The 23,644-nt window shown below is 58.7% G+C and overlaps 5 protein-coding genes across 5 annotated transcripts; 3 read left to right on the plus strand and 2 right to left on the minus strand.

The window, feature by feature from the left end:
- Positions 1–269: 269 nt before the first annotated feature.
- CH63R_05538 (Duf1237 domain-containing protein) lies at positions 270–2,348 on the plus strand (the record flags this gene model as incomplete). The annotated part of the gene is made up of 1 exon (XM_018300513.1): positions 270–2,348. The coding sequence occupies one exon, from the start codon at positions 270–272 to the stop codon at positions 2,346–2,348; it is 2,079 nt and encodes a 692-aa protein (XP_018158363.1).
- Positions 2,349–3,321: 973 nt separating this feature from the next.
- Positions 3,322–6,369, minus strand: CH63R_05539 (C6 transcription factor; the record flags this gene model as incomplete). The annotated part of the gene is made up of 3 exons (XM_018300514.1): positions 3,322–4,720; positions 4,782–5,567; positions 6,107–6,369. 3 exons carry the CDS (start codon positions 6,367–6,369, stop codon positions 3,322–3,324), a joined length of 2,448 nt encoding a protein of 815 aa, XP_018158364.1.
- A 1,136-nt stretch (positions 6,370–7,505) lies between these two features.
- CH63R_05540 (Cell morphogenesis protein) lies at positions 7,506–9,354 on the plus strand (the record flags this gene model as incomplete). The annotated part of the gene is made up of 2 exons (XM_018300515.1): positions 7,506–7,747; positions 7,992–9,354. The coding sequence occupies 2 exons, from the start codon at positions 7,506–7,508 to the stop codon at positions 9,352–9,354; spliced, it is 1,605 nt and encodes a 534-aa protein (XP_018158365.1).
- A 518-nt stretch (positions 9,355–9,872) lies between these two features.
- On the minus strand, positions 9,873–18,613 carry CH63R_05541 (Heat shock protein sti1; the record flags this gene model as incomplete). Its single annotated transcript, XM_018300516.1, has 14 exons — positions 9,873–10,122; positions 10,191–10,259; positions 10,338–10,359; positions 10,429–10,539; positions 10,590–10,608; positions 10,689–11,401; positions 11,588–14,350; positions 14,528–14,550; positions 15,169–15,317; positions 15,416–16,629; positions 16,700–17,004; positions 17,093–17,176; positions 17,411–17,716; positions 17,862–18,613. 14 exons carry the CDS (start codon positions 18,611–18,613, stop codon positions 9,873–9,875), a joined length of 6,780 nt encoding a protein of 2,259 aa, XP_018158366.1.
- Positions 18,614–19,832: 1,219 nt separating this feature from the next.
- Positions 19,833–20,860, plus strand: CH63R_05542 (Hemerythrin hhe cation binding domain-containing protein; the record flags this gene model as incomplete). The annotated part of the gene is made up of 3 exons (XM_018300517.1): positions 19,833–19,988; positions 20,053–20,302; positions 20,370–20,860. The coding sequence occupies 3 exons, from the start codon at positions 19,833–19,835 to the stop codon at positions 20,858–20,860; spliced, it is 897 nt and encodes a 298-aa protein (XP_018158367.1).
- Between the last annotated feature and the right edge of the window lie 2,784 nt (positions 20,861–23,644).

The following is a 23,644-nucleotide window of genomic DNA, read 5'->3' on the forward strand; positions in this document are numbered from 1 at the left end:
TCGCCTTGGGCCGAACCCCAATATAGTGCGATGCCGAGCGAGGATAGACCCTAGCTGGTTTTCTTGGACTCGACACCGTCGCCTGAAGGCTGAAGCACACACTCATTTTCTACCTTTGAACCATCGAATGATGACCTGTTGAAAAAAAGTCTGATAGGACTGAGTGCTGGTCAGTGGCTGGCTGATTTCGAGTGAGATTCAGAACCATTGAAAGAGTTTGAGTGAGAGTCAGTCAGGTGGAACAGAAGAGCGAGAGGAGCGACACCACCATGCCTGCCTTCACGATGCTTAGCGGCAACATCCAAACGCGGCGCGCCCGCATCATCGTCATCGCCTTTCTCGTCATCGTCTTCCTGCTGTTCTTCAACAACTCCCATCTCGGCAGGGGAGGCGGCGCCGCATACCTGGATCCGGCGGATGCTGGACGGCCGCCCGCCGCAGCCGACAAACCGACGCAGCAGCAGCCGCCACCACATGGGAACCAGGACAAGGACGGCGAGCTTCCTGTTGCCCACGGCGAGCCCGACGCCGCGAGCGACAAGCTCAAGGCTGACGCCGAGGGCGGGGACTCGTACCGCAACCAGGACGAGAATCTGGTCAAGCAGCCGGCGCCCGCAAACGCCGGCGCCAACGGTAAACCCGGAGACGCCTCGAAGCCCAGCGACGCCGCGACGACGAAGCCGCTGCCGCCGACGCCGCCCGCCGACTGCGAGTCCTTTGAGAACTGGATGCGCAAGCGGCCCGGCCCAGCGTCCGAGGGCAAGCGCCAGTTCCCGCTCGTCCGACCCCGTCCGGAATGTCGTACCTTCCGCCTACCGGCCATGGAAGCGCTCATCGAGCGCATGAAGGGCGTCATCAAGGACCCGGACCTGCACCGGCTGTTCGAGAACGCGTACCCGATGACGCTCGACAGCATGGTCAAGTGGCGCGGCTTCGCCAACGAGACGGACGAGGCGACGGGCGAGACGCGCGTGACGGACCAGGAGCTCACGTACGTCATCACGGGCGACATCGACGCGCTCTGGCTTCGGGACAGCGCCGAGCAGATCAGCCCGTACCTGTCGCTGCTCGAGGCGTCCGAGGACCACGACTCCCTCGCGGGCCTATGGCGCGGTCTCATCAACGCGCACTCGAGGTACATCGTCATCTCGCCCTACTGCCACAGCTTCCAGCCGCCGCCCGAGAGCGGCATCCCGCCGACCCACAACGACGCCTACTCGCGCAACCACCCGATGCCGCCCTACGACCCCAAAAAGGTTTTTGACTGCAAGTGGGAGCTCGACTCGCTTGCCTCGTTCCTTAAAATGTCTGTGGCATACGCCGAGAAGACGGGCGACTGGCAGTTCTTCGGCAAGTACGGCTGGGTCGATGCCGTCGAGGCGGCCGTCAACGCCGCCGGCGCCATGCGCCTCGGCACCTACTCGGCCGAAGGCAAGGTCGAGAAGTCGGCCTGGACTTTTACGGGCTGGACGGACAGGGGTTCAGAAACTTTGACTAATGACGGGCTCGGTAACCCGATCCGGGAGAATGGCATGGTGCGGACGGCGTTCCGGCCGTCGGACGACGCGTGCATCTTCCAGTTCCTCGTGCCGGCCAACATGATGTGGGCCAAGTACCTCGAGTCGGCGTCCGAGATCATGGCACGGCTCGAGGGCGATCGGGCGCGCAAACTGACGACGGCGATGCGCGAGCAGGCGCTCGGGATCCGCCGGGGCATCGAGCGGGACGCCATCGTCAGCCGGCCCGGGTTCGGCGACATATTCGCGTACGAGGTTGATGGGTACGGCGGCGCGAACCTCATGGACGACGCCAACGTGCCTTCGCTGCTGGCGATGCCGTTGTGGAATTTTACGCAGACGAGCCTGGGGCCCGTCGAGGACGAGAAGGACAAAAAGGCGACGAAGCACGACTACACCGAGGTGTACCGCAACACGCGTCGGTTCGTGCTCAGTGACGCCAATTCGTACTTCATGAAAGGCCCCGTCATCTCGGCCGTTGGCGGGCCGCACGTCGGGCCGGGCAGGGCGTGGCCGATGGCGGCCGTCATCGCGGCCATGACGGCGTACGACCCGATCTCGGGTGTCGAGGATGTCGACGGGGAAGTCGGGACTCAGATGCGCATGGTGCTGGACTCGACGGCAGGTACGGGGGTCCTGCACGAGAGCGTCAACAGCTGGAACGAGAAGGTCTGGACGCGGGCGTGGTTCGGCTGGGCCAACGGCCTGTTTGGGGAGCTGATTTTGCGGATCGAGGAGGCAGAGAAGAAGAAGGGCGGCGGCGGTGGCCTGCTGGGGAAGAGCTGGCAGGACTCGCCTGCGTCAAGCACGGCGAGTTCCCCAAAGATATGAGCACTTCAGAGGGTTAGTATGTACTAGAGCATGTATTAGATGATGTACAAGTATATGAATGGATTTTAGCTATGCCGGATGGTGTTGGTTTCAGAGGGGATTTCCCGTAGTATTGAAGTGACTAATGATGTAGCTATTCGAAGCTGCGCTGGTTCGGGTTATTTGTGCCGTTGGTCTTATTGTTGGACGAAGCTATTCCCAGCTTGCCAGGTGAAACCTGCTGCCGAGGGGGCCCGTAGTGAGGCAGTTGCAACCCAGATTTCCTTCCTTCTTTCCTCCATTCCTGACAGCCAGATCCGGATTAATTCCGAGATCCGGTGTTCTGCCGATTTCATCGTTGATACATCCAGAGTATAGGTAGGATGCTGCATACAAGTCCTTAATACACATGTCTCACAATGTATAACCTAAGAAAAAAAGAAAGAAAAAGGACTTTGACTCTTAGGCAGTCTTACTACCCCCCTTAGTCTCCTAATAAACTTGGATATCTTATTACTGATGCAAAATGTAAAAAAACGACGTTGGCCTGATTCGAACAGACGCTCCCGAAGGAACAAGATTTCTAGTCTTGCGCATTAGACCACTCTGCCACAACGCCGATTGATACCAAGAAAGCATGACTGGAGCTATATGTATCCTGAACCCACTTGCTTATCCACATGCTGTGTTCCCTATACAATCAACTCTTTTCTTCTTATCTTTCTTTTTGAACGTCTCGGCTAGCATGCGTTGGTTATTGTATCTGTTGTCCGTTTCTCTAATCTTTCATCCGAGTTGTGTTCCAGTTTGGATCGTTCGAGATGCTGCAATCGTCAAACAGTGTTACTATAGTTAGTACGAAACATCACACATCCCAACTCGAGGAGTGTCTTTATGAGAATTGACCCGAGTTGATTGATAGTAATACACTGACTCCTTCTTGAAAGTCCACAGTTCTCTCCTCCACCCTGGTTCTCTCTTGTCCTCATCCGGCTCATACATACCTCCCGCCACTCCCACCCAACCCCCAATTCTGATCCCCCGGTATCATCATGTCCGTCCAAAGGTGCTGGTCCGCCGCCATCGGATCATGATACGCCATCGACTGGTCCCATGTCATGCCCGCGTCCCACTCGGGCATCTGCATCGACGTGAGGAAGCTGTCCTGCAACTCGACCTCGCCCACCATCGTCTCCGGGCCTCCTACCCCCGAACCTCCCCATCTGACCTGCTCTTCCATCTCCCCGACCTCCGCCTGCGCAGCCACCATCCTGAACCACCTCTCGTGCCTCAGCCGGGCAATCTTCACCTTGGTCGCCCCCAGGCTCCATATATTCCCGCACTCCCCGCCTCCGTCGACCGACATGGCCCGGTACGCCGCGTCGAATCTCTCCAGCTGCGCCACGACCCGGTCCAGGTACTCCCCGGCGTCGAGAATCAGGCCCGGCTGCGTCGCGAGCCGCGCCCTCAGCGCCACGAGGGCATGTGGCAGCTTCTTGTCCGGCAGCGTCGTCTGCCACGGCGAGCTGCCGTTGTTGCCGCTGTTGCAGCACCCTGCCTTCTGCGCTGCCGGAGGACTGCTCGACGACGACGCCGCGGCAGGCGTGTTGGGGCTGATGGCCGCCTCTATCGCCGCCAGCGTGATGTTGGGATTACCCTCCGACGGATCGAGTGGCTCCGAGGTCAAAGTCGGCGTCGTCGTCGAAGAGAGGCCGTTATCGCCGCCGCCGCAGCCCCACGATGATGCGAGCCACGCCCACCGGCTCAGCATCATGACGGCGTAGACCATGTGCGACGTCGTCGATATCGGCATAGTGCAGAAGCTATCCTCGGGCATCGAGAGCCAGGTGTCGAACCACGCCTTCAACGCGGCGTTGGACTGGTAGAAAGCGTCCAGCGCTCTGCTCGGGCCCCCTCCGCCACCGAAGTAGTCGAGGGACTTTGACAGGGAGGCGAGCAGCTCGGCGTCGATGTTGGGGGGCTCGTGGATGCGGAGTCGGGCGGTGGCCATTCGTATCTTGAGAAAGGCTGTGCGCGGCAGTGTTAGTGTGGGAGACCAAGAAAACACGACGACGACGACGACGACGGTTTGCAGATGAGACTTGCGGTTGTGTCGTAGCCTGGGAGGCATTTCGGCCTGGAGCTTGTTGAGCTCGGCCCTGAAACCAGATACATATGCCGATACGGGCGCTCGAGATACGGTATCCTCTTCCTCGTCGGCGTCTTCTTGGGACCTCAAGTCGGATATCCTCTCGCAGAGCCGTTGGATCTTGACAATGTAGACAAGGTGCATATCCGACTCGTGCTCCCCGCTCTCTTGGAGCTCCCGCATGCACTGCTGCATGTAACCCGAGTATCTCATCGGGTCTATCTCGCGTACTTCCATGGAAATCCTTGCTGGTGTCAGGAGTTGCCAATACTTCGTTACAGGTTCGGAAGGCGACGTCGACTTACGCAGAGGAGAGGTACCACACCGCCAGCAAGACACGCCGCTCCTCGTTCGTCCGCTCCCTCAGCTCCCAGGGGCGCATCACCAAGAGTCTGGTACGCTCGGGCAGGCTCGGACTCCTCTTCAGGCCCAGCTCGCCCACAAGACAGGCGGCCAGGGACACGAGCTGGTTTAGCTGCGCGTGGATAAGGCAGTGGTGGTGGAACCACGCGATCATGACCACGAGGCCGAGCAGGAGGTCAAAGGACCTCTCGGACCGCAGCATCATGTAGTCGGCGACGTGGTTCAGCAGACGGTACATTTGCCCCCGCCTCGACCTCATGCTCCGGTACGACGCCACCATCCGGATGGCGGCCATGAGGAAGGGCCTCGTCGCGCCGAGGGTCGAGGCCGAGACGCCATCGGGTACCAGCACGAACGGGAACCGCGGCGCCAGCTCTTTACGGTAGATCTTCAGCAGGTTCTCATCATTGTCGGGAGGCGGCGGGGCCTCGCCGGGCTCAGGTCTGCATATACATTTAGGCGGGACGAACGAGTTGTACGACTCGGGGATGTTGATTGGACCGGCACTGGCCAAGTTCAACACAGTACATGGAGATTCCGGAGTCTGCGTATAGAAATCCGGCCCCGGGTGGCCGGATGGTAGTGCGGTGGAGTAGTCGGCGACCAGAGGTGTCTGTCTTGCAAAGGAGGCGGGTTGGGAGGCCTCGGCTGTGAGGGCGGAGGTGTTGCCAGATACTCGCAGGGAGTTCACGAGACGGTTCAAGCGATCTTCCAGCTGGGTTGTTTTCCTGTGAGAGGGTGTTTCAGTGGTTTGTAATCGTCACGCTGCCTGGGAAGGGGGGGGGGGGGGGTCTGGATCATGTAGGTATCCTTCTCTGGACAACGCCACCATATGCAAGACATATGAGATGTTTAGGGAACATCATGTGGATCTAGAGCAACAGAGAGGATCTTGCAAGGGGCACAGTGTAGTCTACTCACGATGGCTTGCTATGTCTCTTTTTTCTTTTCTTGTGTACTTGTGCGGTACAGGTCTTGAACAGACGCTCACACCTATAGACACGAGCGCATTCCATGGTCAGCCGACTTCTAAAATTGGTAAAGCACGATGCAGGTTGGACTGTATTCTTCCTTCTGTGGGTCGCTCTGTTGGTCGAAGCAGCGCCGACGAGTCATCCAAGCAAATAGCCGACGACGACACTCGCTCATCACGGATCCGGACATCTCGAGTAAACACCGACCCAAGACAAACCGAGATCAACCGTGGAGCCACGAGACGCAAGAAGATCTTATATAATTGCACAGAAGAAAGGGAGACACAACGTACCTGTCACACTTTGATCCCGGCGTGTCGTTGGACCGGAGGCACTTGGCTTTGGCCGACGCACACTGCGCACAAGCGGCGCCCCATCGCGCGATGGACGGCAGACGGGGCCGTTCCGGCTGTGGGCTCCCAGTCGATGGGGACGGTGACGAAACCGTAGACATTCTTTTGCCTCTTCCTCTTCTCTTCTTCTTATTGTTCACTAGCGAGCCCTGCCTGTGAGTTGACGATAGAGGGGGTGGTTGTATGAGCCAGTGCGGGCTCATTCGGCGGGGGCAGGGCAAAGAGAGGGTGTCCACCTGTCTCCGGTATCGTATGGCTTCACCTCCTTTCCAACAAACGTAACGATAGGCTAAGAAGGCATCGAATGGTTCGGAGGTTTATCAACAAGAGGGCAGTTCGCCGGGAAGAAAGGAGGAGAAGAGGATGTCCTCGCCAGCTCATCGGGAAAGGGCTGATATCTCCCCCAAGCCATGTCGTCCGTCCGATGTTAAAGGCCGGAGTTTTCAAGCCCTTGGTAAAAGTCCGACCCCTGCGCGTACCTAAGGCTATGTAGGAGGGGCCAACCCCAACTCTTTGGCGCGAGACACAGTACGTACGCGGCAATCCTGCTCTAGCGCGTAAGCCACATGGGTAAGGCACCCCTCCAAGGGATCGGGGTTTGGCTGTAAAGGCCGGCCTAGTAGTCGAGAACTTACTTGGGGGTTCAAAGTACGTTTGAAACGGGTTGATATAGTGTTGCCGCCGCCGGACGTGTTGTATAGGCTGGATGATGCAACGAAGGGGCTCAGACTCTTTACGATGATGAATGCTCCGACCGCAGCAGCCTTTATGGATACGAAACAGAGCATCAGTGAATTGCTGTTTATCAATAGGCGTTTTTTCCTTGGCGATGTCATCTCAACGTCTTGTCCGCGAGCGCGCCCGGGCAATCTCTCCAGTTCCGCCCTCATCATCTCTATCATGAAGATCCCCAACCAGGCTTCCAAACGATGTTTTACAGGACGTCCTGGTTGATCTCAAGAGTTCTTCGGCATGTTTGGTCACCAGCAGTAGCAAGGTTCGTTTCATACTCGTAACGTTACGTACGCTTGTGTGATGTTATCCGTTCTTCCAAAGATTGCGAACTGGTTTCCTTACCCAGGCGATGCGACAGAGTCAGATATCGCACCACAACCTGTTGGAATCCGTTCTTGGATTCCATTCGAAGTCTCCTGTGTAACCGGGACACCAATGGAGAGGCTAGCTTGCACGCGGCTAGAGCCTAGACATGGAGTGGGCGTCGGGCTTCGGCGAAACAGCCATATCCGAGAACGTCGACTCAGATGCCCAGGCCACGTCACACGGTTAAGCAGCCTTCATCCCTTGCAGCATCTTTCAGCACATCAAGGGAAAGTTTACAATGCCCATCCAAAGAGTGCCTCCAGCCGCGCCGGATGCTTCTTCGAGTATTGCAGGCAGTCAAACTCGCATCATTCAACTCGTCATCGAGGCCATCAGAAATGCGAATCGTGACAGGCGGCGTGCTGCGCCAAACGGACAACACACGCGCAGAAACCCGGCCCTTGCCATCGACCTCAGTTTCCAGGGGATGCAGACTATCCCTGACACCGTCATCGACTTGGCCAACGGCGACCTAGAACGGTGAGCAGCATAAGATCTCCGCCGTTGCACGATAAAATTACAACTAAGCTGTTCTTACTGTAGGCTGATGGTTTCTCACAATCTACTGACTTCTCTCCCAGTTCGACTTTGCGAATGTGCAAATCTTCGACACCTTATTGCTAGGAACAACAACATAGACGTCTTCCCGTCGCCTGTACTGTTCTCCAAGCAAGACCTCCCATCATCATCAGTCCCTAATTCGCATACAGATATGCAACCTCAGATTGCTGGAGACATTGGATCTCGGGTACAATAAACTGAGAGTTGTCCCTGAGCAGATTGCTCATCTTTCATCGCTCAAAGTGCTCTCCATTCCGCACAACCTCGTCACAAAACTGCCGTTCTGCATCGGCGGTATGAACTCATTAAGAAGCCTAAAGATTGACAGGAATCCTCTCGAGTTTCCCCCGTCAGAGGTATTTCGATCCCTTGATGAGAACGATGCGACAGATACCTTCGTGGCCGAGCAGATCAAACGATTCCTTAGACAGCACGGACACAGTCAACCCACGAACTCCGCGGTGGAAATCAGTGTGGTCGATGCGGCAAACGCCATCGCCAGGTGTCTGCCCGACTTGCATAAAGTTCTTTTGACCCTCGGAAGCTCAACTCGACAGACACTCACCGTTAAATCACCCCTGGAAAGAATTGTCGAACGCACTGGCATATACTTACGGGAAGTACAACTGTTCGTCCAATTTGCAGTGGAAGAGGACTCGGAAGATGCCAGGCTTGGTCTTCCAAGAGCTTGCAAGACGCTCTTGGAAGCCTGCTCGCGAATATGCTCGGAAATACTGAACAACACCGACCTGATTGTCGACAAGGTGGGAGCCCACAAAGTCCGGGGTTTGCTGGGTCTCATGCACAGAACGTGCATGGAACTACGGCTTGTGGTGATCGCGAGGAGCTTTGTTGAGCCGGAAACCCCTGAGAGCACTTCCTCAGCAAACTGCCTTGTCACTAGGAGACTGGCGTCTCGTCAACTAGCTGCAGCTGGCATGAGGGCCTCGTCACTTCCCCTGGACGCCGGTCTGTCGACGGCCATTCTGAAATGGGACCCAGAATCACTCAAGGCGAAAGCTTTGGCCCCTTCCGACGGGGACGTATCATTCAACGCACTATCAAACTCTCTACAAGAAGCCTGTGGTCTTGTACTGGCAACCATGCCTCTGCTGAGCGACCAGATCTTGGCCAGTTGGAGCAAGGACACGGCACGCAAGCCCGGATCTCGGCCAGCGAGGTTGTGGGAAACTCTACTTACCGCCTGTTCGAGTAACCGGCAGAAGGCTATACTTTTACGAAACTGCCTGGGTTCCCTCTCGCCCAGAGATCTAGCGACAAGAGACCAGCCACTGCTCGTCGACTCTGCTTCTCAGTTGATAAGCAGCTGGACCCAACTTGGCGGGCACCTAATAACATTGAGGGACGCACTGCGCCTCTCGGCTGACGTCAAAAAATATCTCCGCATCATACAGACGACCATGAAAAAGTGTGCGCATCTGCTTCGCCTCTGGACGGAAGGATCCGCGAGCAAGCGGCCTCTCGAGCAGGAAGCGCGAGCCGATCAACGATTGAAATCACAGTAGTGATTTGTAGCGCAGGAAACGTGTGACTTGCCAAGTGTTAAACTGAGGATACCATCAAGCCTAGTTTTCAATCCGAACCTGCTTGATGATGCTGTTTGCGATTGGATAGTTCGAGCTGGAGGTAGAAGTGGGAAGCGCAACAGTCCCTTCGTATGGTTCTGTGGGGAACGACGGAGATGGCATCTCCTAACCAGTCTTATGAGCGGCCATAATGGTGGAATGGCTGCTGGACCGTTCGTTCAACATCAAGACTGTCCTGGCCTGCGTGTAAACATATTCGAACACCAGCAGCATCAAGTATAATGACAGACCCTTGACATTACACCCGCATGATGATTTACGCTCTTCAAACGACACCGGTTTAAATTCCCTGCCCTACCCAAGCCCAGCTCATTTACCAGCCCCCCTTTCGATCTCACTGCCGCTTTCCGGAAACCCCTTTCTCCTCGTCCCCGCCCTTCCTCCTTCCACGTACTCCCAGCGCGGCAAACCTCTTCCTGACGCCGCCGCCCTTCCTCTCATCGGCCGCCGTGCTCGCCACGGGTTGCGACACGGATGACCGCCTCAGCAGGCTCAGCTGCGTCGACGCCCCGAGCGACGGCGGCGGCGACGACTGGCCTCGCTCCCGGGCCGACAGCCTCGCCCTCTTCCTCACGGCGAAGAAGCCCAAGACGCGCCGGTAGAGCTGCGTGGCCTTTCCCTGCGTGATGAACTCGTATATCTGCAGCGAGAGCGCGATGAGCAGCAGCGTCGCCACCAGGCTGAGGACTTGTTCGCGCGTGTCAGGGTCAGCTTGGGGACGAGGGGAGGAGGGTATGGAGACAGGAGGGACTTACAGCATGCAAGGAGCAGCGTCCCGGCCGTGGCTGGCTGGGCCAGGCCGACGACGTCGATCTGGAAGATTCCTGGCAGACTGTGTTAGTGACATCGAAGTTGACCACAACAACCCTTTCCCCCCCCCCATACGGTCCAAGGGCACTTACCAGTAGCCCAAGACAGCGGCGCCTAGGGATGTAATGTCAGTAAATCTCCGCAGAAAATAAAGGGGAGGAAGAGGAGCCTGGAAACACTTACAAAAACGACGGTGGCCCCCGTAAAAATGAAAAGGATCTTGGACTGCTCGCTCGCCGAGAGCGCTTCCTCGATATTGGCCTCCCGCTGCCTCAAGTCCAACAAGGTCGTGATCTAGATTATCCCCGTCAGCAATGCTCACATGTCTCCCACGTATAAACAACACGCTGTCTTGAAGAATCCCTGATGTGCCATAGAGCTCTTGGAGACAATAAATTTGTGATAAGGGGGATGTGGGGGGGGGGGCCGGGCGAAGAACTCACCGAGTCCCGGACGCGGTTCGCGTCCTCCTCCAACCTCTTGAAGAAATCTAGCGTCGGGTGCTTATACGCCTTGACGGCCCCCTGCCTCTCCGTCATAGCCGCCGCCGTCGCCGCCGTCGCCGCCCCGGTCGTGAGCCGGCGGCCCGCCTCGGCCTCGCGGAACCCGTCGAACACGCGCTCCTGCGACCGGAGCACCCGCTTGATCATGTTGATCTCCTCGCGCACGTCGTCAATCTCCTGCAGCAGCTCGATCTCGGCCCGCAGGTCGTCCAGCACCGTCTTGGACGTGCCCATCTTGCTGATGGAGGCCTTGAAGTTGGCGTACCGCTTCATCACCTCGTTGGACTGTAATGTGGGCGAAGTCAGCGCTTGGCTTAAACAGAAATCCGCAACAATCTTCTCCGGTGTGACTGATCTGTCTCCTGAATATCGAACACTCGCTCGAAGGGGGAGGGGGAGGGGAAGTCTACTTACAACATGAGCGATGGACGCCGCAAAGACGTTGCAGTAGCTCCGCGGCCCCTCGAACTGGAAGTGGAACTCCTCCTCGCTGTGACCGACGGCGCTCTCGAGGACGGCCTCGACGATGCGCATCATGTCCGTCGTCTCGGACCGTATGTCCCGCATCCCCAACACGCGGTGCTTGATGCCGTTGAGCAGCGTCTTGGCGTTCTTGTCGTCCCATCGGTCGGGGAACGCGCTGATGACCGTGTCTGCGTCGAATGTTGGGTCAGCCGAGTCTTCTCTATCCCGTCCATCGCATCCCCTCCCGCCCCCCCTTCATCAGGCTCCTTTTTTTTTTTTTGCCCCCTTCGATGACCAAAGAAAAAGGGGTTGACGAAGGGGAGGGTGGGGAACAACAAGAACAAGAATAAAGAACCCAGAAGAACCAGACTCACTCTCGTCAATCTTCCACACCCAAAGCTGCGCGACGACCAAGATCTGCTTCCGCCGCTCCCGGTCCATCCGCCTCCTCTCGCGTGACACCTTGGCCTGCACGCTGCTCGCCTGGTCCTGCCGCCCCGCCATCCTCCCCAGCTCCGCCTTGGTCCCGTCCGTCTTCTTCTGCTTCGAGCTGCTCTGCCGCGACAGCGTCCGCTGCACGTGCCTGTCGAACGGGTTCTGCTGCCGTTTCTGCTGCCGATGCTGCTGATGCGGCTGCTGTGTCGTCGTCGTCATCGTCATTGCCCGGCTCCGGCTCGCGCCCCCGTCCTCCGTCTCCGCCGCGTCCGCATCGGACCTCATCGTGGTCGCCGCTGCCGCCACCGTGAGACGCGCCTCCACGCGGCTCAGGTAGCGGAACAAGACCTGGCTCTCGCTGCGCAGAGCCAGGTCCGCGGCGTTGAGGGACTCGTGGTACGACTGGTCCAGCGACCGCGGCACGTGCAGCTCCGACTTGGTGAAGCTCGCGCGCAGCTTCGCCATCGCGTCAAAGTGCGCCAGGTGCGGGAAAAGATGGTGCTGGAGGTTCGTCGGCATCGCGCCGAGCGGGTGCCTGGGCTTGTTCGCCGAGGCCGGCGCGGCCGGCCGTGCCGTCCCCCTCCTGCCTTCGCTGTTCCCTCCTCCGCCGCCGCCGCCGCCGCCTTCGGTCCCGATCGTCGGCCGAGAGGGAGTCACGCGCGCCTCGTCTCCGATCTGCACGTCCTGCAGACTCCTCTTCGTGCCCTCGTCGATATCGACGTCGATTACGGGCAGAACAATGGAGAACATCTGCGACTTGGGCGGCGCGGGCGTCGGAGACAGAACCGCCGGCGGTGTGCCCGGGACCCCTCCTCCGGGTGTGGGTCCCGGACTGGGCCCCATATTCGGCGCACCTCCGCTACCACCTTCCGCCGCCGCCGCCGCCGCCGCCGCTGCCGCAGCCTCCATCTTGAAATGTGGCTTCCGATACGGCGCGTTGATCCGGATCTCATGGTACGTCTCCTCGATAAACGCAATGATCCGGTCGCACTCGGCGTCCGTCCGGTGGTCCATCGCGCAGATCCTCTGCACGAGGTCCATCACCCACGCCACGTTGTTCGCTGGGAGGTGAAACCACCTCTTGACCGGTTTCTCGTCCCTGCTCCGCGACGCGTACGAGATCTTGCGCCGCTTCTGGCTGACGTGCTTCCGCATCTCCTTCATGCTCAGCCCCGCCGGAGCTGCCGACGGACTGCCGCCCCCTCCATCCCCTGACGGCGGCTGGAGTAGGGGCGACTGAGGCGGCGAGTACGCGGTGGGGGTGCGGGCCGGCGACATCCCTGGGCTCCTCGTCGGGCTGACGGCTCTCGAATGCGCCCTCGACCGCACGGGGCTCCTCGCTGGGCTCCTCGTCGGGCTCCCCACGGGGCTCTTGACCGGGGTCTCGGCCGCCGGTGGCGGCCGCGGGCTGAGCTTGTCCTCCGTGTCGGGGTCGTACAGCATGTCCCACACGCTCATGCTCTCGAAACTGCACTCGCTCGTCGGGGACCAGAACAGGCCCTGGAAGTGGCGGCATGCCTCGACCTCGGCCTCCTGGTTGGGCTTCGACGGCGGCCGCGCCCTCTTGGGCCGCTGGTTCCACGCCGCGACGCCCTGCTTCGGAACGACCTGCGGCGAGTTGAACAGGTCGACGATGGAGCCTCCGCGGCTCAGCAGCCTCGCGAGGCTCTGTGGCGTCTCGCCTGTCGACGAGATGACGGTCGGGTCGGCGCCGGCCTCGAGCAGGTCGCGCACCATGGCCTTGTTCTCGTTCTTGACGGCGTGGTGCAGCGGCGTGCAGTCCTCCGTGTCGCGCACGTCGACGTCCGCGTCGGCCGCCAGCAGCGACGCCACGACGGCCTCGTGCTCGAACATGACCCCCGCGTGCAGCGGTGTCTGGTCGTCCTTGTCCTGCAGGTCCACGTCGGCGCCGGCGGCGATGAGGATCCGCACGACGCCATCGTGGCCCTCAGACGCTGCCTGGTGCAAGGGGGTGCAGTATTCGTTGCTCATGGTATCGACGTCGGCACCCTGCTCGACCAGCATCCTCACGATGGCCTCGCGTCCGTGGCGCGCCGCGACGCTCAGCGGCGTGAAGTCGTTGGCGTTCTGCGCCTCGATGGACACCAGCCCTGTCGCGAGAAGCATGGCCACAACGCCCTCGTGCCCGCCCCGCGCGGCGTCGTGCAGCGGCGTGTCCCCGACGGCGTCCTTGGTCGCCGGGTTCGCGCCGGCGTCGAGCAGCACGCGGATGGCGTCCTCGCAGCCCCGGCGGCTTGCGATGTGCAGGCTCGTCCCCAGGTCCTGGTTCGGCGCGTCGACGACGGCTCCGTTCTCAATCAGCACGCCCACGATGCCCGCGTGCCCATTTCGGCTCGCCTCGTGCAGCGGCGTCTCACGGAAGCTCTCCTCGGCCCTGACATCGGCGCCATGACGAAGGAGAGTGCCGACCACGTCCGCGTGGCCGTTGCGCGCGGCGAGGTGGAGCGGCGTGCACTTGTCGGCATCCTGGACGTCGATGTCGCACTTGGGGTTCGTCTCGAGTATGGCGTTGACGATGGCGTCGCGGCCGAGGCGGGCTGCGTGGTGTAATGCTGTGCGCTCATCTTCGTCGCGGGAGCGGAGGACCGAGGGGAGGGAGGTGATGAGCTGGCGGACGTGGGCTTCTGTCGCGGTTGGATCCGACGTGTCTGTCGCGATAACCTCGATGAGTTGGACGTATGCTGCAACGTGTTAGCCGAGGACCATAATGCGGGTGTAAGAGGAGTTGAGTATAAGAATTAGAGAGTGGGAGTGAGAGTAAGAGTGGGAGTAAGAATGTAGGTGAGAGTCAGGGTGCAGAACACTGTCAGAGTGCAAGCGAGAGTGAGTGAGTGTAAGTGAGTGAGACGACGACTCACCTTCTTTCATGGGTGAGTCCATTCTGATTCAGTTTCAAGAGAAATTGTGGTATTCAACCCCGAACTGTCAATATCATCAACAACAATGGCATTGAAGAGACAAAACGCAAAACGACAACAACAGTCGAGCTGAATCCTTCCACCGAAAGTGGCGTTCATCTAATATGGAAGATGAGCCAACGCGAAACAAACGACTCATGCCCCTCTCTTCCCTCCCAATCTCTGGTGACGCCGGCGGCCCATCGTGAACTTGAACCGCTGACACTTACACGAGCGACCATCGCCCGCCGAACCCTCACGGCATGACATGTCTTGGATGGCCCAAAAAGCCTAGTTAGTCCTTCAACCTCCCCATGAGGCATTACGTTCCATTAACAACCTTTGCGCGGCCGGGCAAAGTCACCCGGCGCAGTCACCAAGACATCCAAGGCACCTCCTCACGTGGGGGAAATCTCTGTTGTTGGGGGTCACACTGCAACCACTACGACTGACCTAGTGAAGCCCTTTTTAAACGTTTCTTCGTCCAACCATTACGCGTGACCTTTTTCTTGTTTCCTCCTCCGCCTCCACCTCCACTTCGGCGACCATTTCTCTCCCACCCTATCCGAATTACGTACGCCACTCCCGCCTTTTCTCCTTACCGTCCGACACGGATAACTCCCGCCGCTATCAGCTTCTGCACCTTTGCCTTGATGTCGGCGTTCTTCATGTGCTCCGTCAGCGCCGCCGGGTCCGACTGCGCCTGCTGGAGGATCGACTGCATGATGGGGTCGTTCATGATGCTCATGATCTACAGGGGCCGTTAGCAAACTAATTTCTTTGTGTGTGGCAGCACAAAAAACAAAAGAAAACACCGGACGGACGCGGCCGCCGGCTGCGTGTACTCACCTCGGGGTCGCGGGCCAGGCGCTCCTTGGTCTGCTCCTCCGACTCGTTCTCGCGAGCCGCATACATGGCGTTGAAGGCCTTCTGCTGCTGCTGCTCAATCTCGCGGGCGTTGGCGCCCTTGTGGTGCTCCTGGTCGACCTTGGCCGCTTCGGTGCAGGCGTCGACCGACTTGGAGTATTCGCGCATGCCGTGGAAGGCCTGCGCCTTGCGGATGTAGGCGCGGATGAAGGTCGGGTCCTTCTTGATGGCCGTGTTGCAGTCCTCGACGGCGCTGGGGAACTCGAGCAGCTTGACAAACGCCGCCGCGCGGTTGCTGTAGCCTCGGGGGTCTTCGGGCGCGCGCTTGATCATCTCCGTGTACGCCGCGACGGCGCCGGGCCAGTCGCTCTCCTTGAACTTCTTGTTGCCCTCCTCCCGGGCCTCCTCGGCCTTGGCCGGGTCGAGGTAGGCGAGGCGCGCCTGCTCAATCTTGTTGCGCTCAGCCGCGCGCAGCTTGGCGTTGACCTCGGGGGTGCGGTGCTCCGTCAGAGACTTCTTGTAGTTCTCGACGGCGAGCTCGAGGTTGCCAAGCTTCTCGTAGGCGGTGCCAATGCGGGCGTACGACTTGGCGATCAGCTTGAAATCGGCGTAGATCTCGCGGCCCTCCTCGACGGCCTTGGTGCACGTCTCGATGGCCTTCTCGTAGTCGCCCTTCTCAAAGTAGGCGGCGCCGAGGTTGTTGAGGTAGGTGATGTCCTTGTGCAGCTCCCAGGCCTTGGTGTAGTGCGCGATGGCCTCGTCGAAGTTGCGCTTCTTGTAGTTCTCGGTGCCCAGCGCCTTCTCCTTGTCGGCCGCCTCCTTGGCCTTCTTCTTCTCCAGAGCCTCCTCGTCAAGCTCTTCTTCGGGCTCGGGCACGGGCTCGGGGGTCGGGGCCTTCTTAGGCGCGGGCTTCGACTCGGGAGGGGGAGGGGCGTCGCGCATCTCGGCATCCGGGGAGACGTCGTCGGGCATGCCCATCTGCATGTCAACGCCCATCAAGACACCGAGGACCTGGAGCATGCGGGGGTCGGTGAACAGATCGGGCGAGCCCTTGGGGTTCTCCTTCATCTGCTGAAGCCTGGCCATGAAGGTGGGGTCTGCGAGGAAGCCGGCCGTCTTGGGGTTCGCGGCGAGCTTCTGGAGGAGTTGGGGGTCACTGAACATGTTGCCGAGGCCACCGGTCGGATCGCCGGCGTCTGTAGTCAGTCAGTCAGTCAGCATCGTCTGCGACTCAGCTTCGGGAGATGGGAGAATGGTTGAGCGTACCGCCACCGGCCTCTGCCTTCATCGCCTTCTGGGTGGCGGCGAGATCCTTCTTCAACCCGGCGTTGTTAGGGTCGACCTTGAGTCCCTCCTCGTAGGCGTCGTTTGCGGCGAGCAGGTCGCCGAGACCATACTGCGCTGTTCCCAGGCGTCCCCAGCCCTTGGCCCAGTCGGGCTTGAGCTCGGTCGTCTTCTTGGCATCTTCCAGAGCGTGTTGCCAGTCCTTCTTGGAAGCGTAGGCGGCGGAGCGGTTGCTGTAGAGGATGTGGTTTTCAGGCTGGAGCTCGATGGCCTCGGTGAACTTGGCGCTGCAAGACGTCAGTGCCTGGGAAGATGGCATGGAGAATCGAGGGGATCGAGAGCGATGGGTAGAAGGGGGGGGAGAAGAAGACTTACACGGCCTCGTCAAAGTTCTTTTCGGCAATGGCCTTGTTGCCGAGAGCCTTGAGCTCGTCTGCGGAAGCCATATTGATTTCCGGGCTGTGTGCTTATGTTTTTCGGGGTTGAGAATGTACTTGGTTTGTTCGTATGTACGACTTGTTGAAATCTCGAATTAGAAATCGGAAGTGCGAGCGTTGGGAGATTTGGGATGGGGGTATCTGATTGGGTTGTGGAAATGTAAAGTTGAGTTTCTCGTCTCGACCGTCTGGGTGAGGCGGACAGCAAAAAGGCAACAGCAGAGACGCAGAAAGAAAACAGCCCAAAGCTGCGCACCTTCTAGCTGTTTCGATGGTTGGAGCGGCACCGGGTGCTGATTGGACAGGCGGGGCCAGAAGCTGGACCGTGCGGATGGAGGGGTTCAAGGCTGAGCGGCAGCTGCCCCGCTCTTGTTTTGGTGTAAGGTAGGTTTCCCTTGGTACTTCGGTACCCAAGCTCTCGGTGTGTAAGGTGGACGGTGTGAGTTCGGTCAAGTAGTGAATCTCGGTCAATGTTGGTGAGTGGTTGTATGTCGAAGTACAACAATGGGACATGTTGCCGTGATGAGAAGGGACAACTTCTATGACCATAATCATTACAACACTGTACAAATCTTGAGAATTATTATATTCTTGTTTTTTTCTGAGCAGCCCACCATCTCGTGTGTAGTCCTTTTCTTATGTGATACGGCAGGGTACGCTCCCTTGCCTCTGGTCAGTGGCCAGTGGACAGAGACAGACATCCTTACTCCGTCTTCGCCAGCGCAATAATGCTAAACTCCAAGTTCCCGTCCGCGTAGCCCAGAAACTTCCTAACGCCCCTCTCCAGCGCCCTCTCGCTCAGCATATCCTCCCCTTCCTCCAACAACCCCCGGTCCACAGGCCCGTCCGAACCGCCCTCTAACTCCCACAGGTGCCCGTCCCGGCCCTTGACAAACGCGATAAAGTGATAACCCACATGCTCCTCCGCAGAGGGCGCCGCCGTGTCCCCCCTCCGCGCGGCCTTCATGTGCGCCTCCTCAAGCTCCTGGCTCCGGTACAACACATCCGCCCTCGCCTCCCACCCCAACGGCTCCGCCTCCTTCAGCAGCCGATCCATCAACGACCCTTCCGTCACGAACTCGCGCGCCTCCCCGCTGCCGACGGCGTGCAAGAGCGCGTACAGCCCGCACGCGTGGCCGATGGTCTGCCGGAACCACGTCACGGGCTCCTGCGGCCCGGCCCCCTTGTAGGTGATGCCGTCCTCAGTCGCGGTCCGCGTGCCGTCGGCGGCGCGGACGCTGTAGTACATGGGCGCCGGAGCGATGAAGATGAGCGCCAACGCGGGCCGCGGGACGAGTGCCAGAAGGGCCGGCTCGTCGAGGCTGTAGACGTCGAAAAAGCCGAGCGACGGTGAGATGCCGAGGTCGTGGATGAGGGAGGTGAAGACGTCCGGGTTGTTCTCGAGGGGGATGAAGGTCTTTTTCCCCGTGGGGGAGAAGTAGACGCCGTCTGCGGGCATTGCTGGGCGGGTACACGAAGCACTTGGTTGAGTGTTGATGGAGGGGGGGTGATGAGATGTCAAACGGGCTGGAGAGAGAGGATATTATTGATGATTGAAGTCGATGGCCTCCAAGTGAAAAGCTGGAAATTGGTTGTGGGTTCAGAGAAACAAATTGTATTCAACAGGATGAAAGGAACGATGGATCCGAGATGTGCTTCATGCACTTACAAGCAGGACAAAAGGTGTACGCAAACTATCCGCCTGCCTAGAACCCCGCACACGTTGATTCGTCCTTGCCGCCAGATGCAGTAATTCAAGCATGCCTACCTGCCATACTAGTCCATGTCTTTACGGACCAAAATGTACCTGATGGGTGAGAGAGCTCTCCCGAGACAAACACAGAAGGTTGGCTTCTAGCTTGGCATCTCTTGTCCAGGGTTGATTGAAGTTGACAGGCCGTTTGGTTGACTAACAGGGTGCATTCATTGGGAACTCGTTGACATCGGACTCCGTACGACCTAGAGAACGCCCTAAAATCCAGCATAGGCTCCAAAATGCATCTTCTGTCATCGGCATCCCTTGCTTGGACACGCCGGCTGGTGATAGAGCATGCATCAAAGAATCGGCCGCTGTCAACACCAGATATGAGCCGTGCCTCTGGTCTCCCCATGCAGAACGAAGCGCCCCACAGCTTACAACTCCCGAACATCTTCGGACACCGGGACGTCATCAAGGTCCGCAACCCCCGGCCCCTCCAGGCCTTATTGCACCGTCCACCAACAGTGCCTAGCCGCACACCGCAGCTTGCCCCTCATCGGCCAGTGCCATGTTCCCACAGCGGCATTAGCGGGAGCTTTCAGGTGAAACCACGCCATAGCTCCCTGCAAAACAACCCAGAACACTCCACCACAGGCCAATGAGGACATGCCTTTTAATCAGCTGAGCCTGCTCCCTCACCCCAAGCCGAGGGCCTCTAGACTCTGTGCTTCCCTGTAAGCTCGGGGAGCTTCTTGCAACAAAGGACACAGCTTCGGCCCAGAAGCCCCCCAAACACCCAATCCAGACGCGTCTCTGTGCGTCTGCTGCAGGTTTCCCTTCGTCACGCAACCCCGACTCTCGATTTCCTCAACAAGGGGCCGAAGACGCCAGCAAATCGTACGACTCTTCTCCCCCCATCCCGTATATCAGTCTCGCCATACGCTCCATCCATTCCAGGCCCGGCTGCTGCCCTCCCAAAATGGCCGGATATCTCTTGCTTGTGATTCCAAGCATCCTCATGAGCTTGTTGGTTTCGAGAGCGCCATTCATGATGACCACCACACCACAGACGACGAAGCCCTGGGCCGATGCGCCTATGAAGCTCATCACGACGCCGCAGTACGAGACCAAGAAGGTCGGTGATCCAGACCCCAGAGTCCACTCGCAAGTGCTCCAACTGACCGGCCCTCTAATAACAGACCGACCTCTTCACGCTGGGCTCTACCCACATGGCCTTGCTGCACAACTCGATCCTGCGAGGCTACAACTCCATCTACCAGCAGGCGCCCTATATCCAGGACGCCGACAAGGCCGACTTTATCGGATATTCCCAGACGTGGTTCAAGTTTGTCAAGTCGCACCACGATGACGAGGAGGAGTCCCTCTTTACCAAGGTCGAGGACCTGCTGGACGACAAGAACGTCTTTGCCGAGACGCACAAGGAGCATGGTACGTACCCGACATCTTCAACAGACACCCGAGGGAGGCAGCTGTACTGACGAGCAGCGTGCTGCAGAGTCCTTCCTGAGCGGTCTTGCCGAGTTCAATCAGTACCTGACGTCCTTGTCATCGCCCACCGACTTCTCTGGCGCCAAGCTGCTTGACATCATGAAGGGCTTCCAGCAACCGTTCGAAACCCACTTCCACAGCGAGATCAGCACTATCGCCGGGCTTGCAAAGCACCCGAACGCGCCGAAGGAGGGGACGCCCGAGGCGGCGAACGCCAGTCTGACGTTCAAGACGTGGGGCAAGAGCACTGTCACCAAGGCGGGCACGGCGGACGTGGTGCCCTTCTTCCTGCTCAACCTGGACCGGACGGCCGAGGACGGGCTGTGGGCGAACTGGCCGCCCATGCCGGCGCCGATCAAGTGGGGCCTGATCAATATCGCGGGAGCGTGGCACTGGGGATGGTGGAAGTTTGCCAGCTGCGACGCGGCTGGGCAACCGAGGGAGCTTTACGCGCTGGGGTCTTTGGGGTCGGACGACAAGGCCAAGGCTGAGCTGTGAGAGCCCTTCTGGTGAGGTGAGGTGAGGGCTTTGCGGCATTGGTTTTTGCGTACAGAGGTACAGTTTGTGGTCTGTGGTCTGTACGACAAGGGTGCGGCTCGTGGCTCGTGGTTTGTGGGACGAAATTGCGGTTTTCGAAGGAAGTTCGGGACCAGGTTTTTGTACTTACCTGTCATTGTTAGAGAAATATTAAGGCGAGCATAATTGAGTCGGATCCTTCATTTCATTACTTGGGACCAGCCGTGAGTCGCTCCCAAAAAGGGTCGCGTTCGCCCCGAAAAGGAACAAACAGGCAGGCAAGCTCTTTTGGGCAACGCAACAGTACGACAGACTTGTCGGCAGCAAGCCGAGCAGCAACGGAAGCCAGGTTCGAGGTTCGAGATTCGAGGTTCCGCTGAAGGGTCTGCCGCGAATAAAAGAGATCTGAGGGTCTGTGAGTCGGAAAGGGGGGAAAACCAGCATGCGTGTCGAGGAAATTGCCAGCTAGACGCTAGATTTTCCGATGCAGCAGGCTTCCCTGTCAAGCTCATCTCTCGGTTCTTGGCACCGAGCGCCGATCTCTGATGGGATTGCACACCGATGTTCTTTTCATAGACATGGAGGCAGAGACATACAGCGCATTGCAGTGCAGTGCAGTGGGCTGGTGTTGCCGTTGCATCGCAGCACAGCGCAGGGCAGGCAATAGACCACGATTGGAAGACGATGAGGGATCTTGGTCGCACTCGCAGCGGCGGGTGGCGGCTCTGGTGGGCAGCGATGAGGCGTCGGGCCAAGTCGGCCAAGTGGTTGCAGCGAGCAATTTGGAGAGGCGAGGCGAGCTGCAATGCTACGCAAGACCGACGGCAGAGGCCGCAGAGGCACCGCGTCGTCGTCCCCGAATCCAATGGATGGCCAGATTCGTCTTGGGGCTCTTTGTGTCGCTTGTCGCAACCACCGCAGCGACGGACGGGTGATTCCCAGTGGGCGCAGCTCTCGGCCAACAGCCCAGACTTCTATTTCCCTTACCTGCACGCGGCGTAGCAGCCAAGCCAAGCATGGGAGGCCGGCAGGCATCATCAGATGGTCCAGAGTTGGAATCCTTCGCAAATGCTCTCAACGGGCCACACCGGGTTGATGGTGGGGGCGTCGGCGGCGTCGGCGGCGTTTCTGGGCTTATTCCACGACATCAGCCCGTCTGTGAAGTCTTCTCCAACGCGACTTGGAGGGTTTTACGAGGCGCAAGCTTGGTGTGGGTAGAAAGGACGAGAGCCGGTCTGCGGCGAACGGATTTTTTTGAGATTTTTTTGAGATTCTTTTGGGGGTATGTCGTACTTGTTCAACGGCCAGTCCACCTGGCGGCCCATCAGCACTACTGCGGATCCGGAAGAAAGGACCGTTGACTGGTCTTACTTGTAGGGTCGACTCTCGAGGGGGCGGCCGAGAAGGACTGACGAGAGATCCTGGAGGTGTAGGTACGAATAAGCTAAACTGGGCAACGCCGAGCTGCAGGGCTCAGCAGGCAGTGGGAGCAGGGGTCAGTGTGGGCGCAAGACATGTGGAATGTGTGATGTGTGTTATGTGGGATAGGAGGAGAGCAGTCAAGATATGAAGCCACTCGCCCGCAAGTGTTGTGCAGAGATCAGGCGTGGGGTGGAGGAGTCGAAGCAATGCCATTGGGTCGTTGACTCGTTAGGCGACTGGGGGGCGGGGGGCGGCCTTGGGCTTCATAAACTTGCTCAAAAACACTCAGGAAGCATGAGGCAGGCACGATGCACGAGGCGGGCAAGAGGCGGGCAAGAGGCGGGCAGGAGGCGGGCACGAAGCGATAGCGGCTTCTTGGCGGCAGGAGCTGGTGCTGTGTTTCTTTCCATCCGTGAGAAACCGACGGTACTCTGTACAGAGTACCTTTTCTTTCCCCACTCCCATCGCGCCTTCCTTCCTTCCACACGCCTCTTTCTTCAAGACGACTGACTACCTTCCTAGGTATCTCACCTCTCTAAGTGATACGTGCCATGATAAACGATGAGCCAGCAAGTCCCAAGTCCCAGTTCCTATGCCACTCAAATTGCCGCTGTGATTTCCCTTTAATTCGTTCCCTGTGCCTCAGCTCTGCTTCAGGTATCTGTATACTGTAGTTGACTTTCTCACTCCCCATCACCATATAGTAGGCATGTGCCTTAGAGTTCAAGTAAAGGACCTTTCGTCTCCACTGGGCCGCTCATCATGTACCTATCCTAGGTAGTCACATTCAGTGCAATCCCCATCCCACCAGCCACATCCCCGTCTCTGCATCTTTATTTTTCAGGAGACAGTTAATCAGCGGCCAGACGCCTGCGAGAGCCAGAGAAACGCACCAACGAGCTGCCGAATCGGACTGACAACCCTTGCTGGCCTCTCGGGAAGGAATCTAGCGCAAAGACCCGTACCCATACCCCCCCCCCTCCCCCCATGGAAATCTAGCGCAAAGTGGATCCCTGGACCTGGACATCCTATCCCTCCCCATCGCGGCAACCAGGTAAGACGATCTCTTCCTCTGTCTCTCTCCCTTTTGGTCTCCCGATACCCTGTGAGACTCGCCGTATATAACTCCTGGCAGTCCCCGACTCTGGAACTCTATTCATGCCTTTTCATCTCGACATCGTCTACGCAGAGAGAACACACCCCTGCTAGTTCCGATCCGATCGTCGCTTCTCCTCCGCTAACACGCCTGTGTCTGATACTCGCCTTGTCAAGACCACGACATCTCACTATATATAACCCACCCATAACATACCATCACCAATATTCGATTCGATTCTACTCAAG

This window comes from Colletotrichum higginsianum, chromosome 4 (assembly GCF_001672515.1).
Source record: "Colletotrichum higginsianum IMI 349063 chromosome 4, whole genome shotgun sequence".
NCBI lineage: Eukaryota > Fungi > Ascomycota > Sordariomycetes > Glomerellales > Glomerellaceae > Colletotrichum > Colletotrichum higginsianum.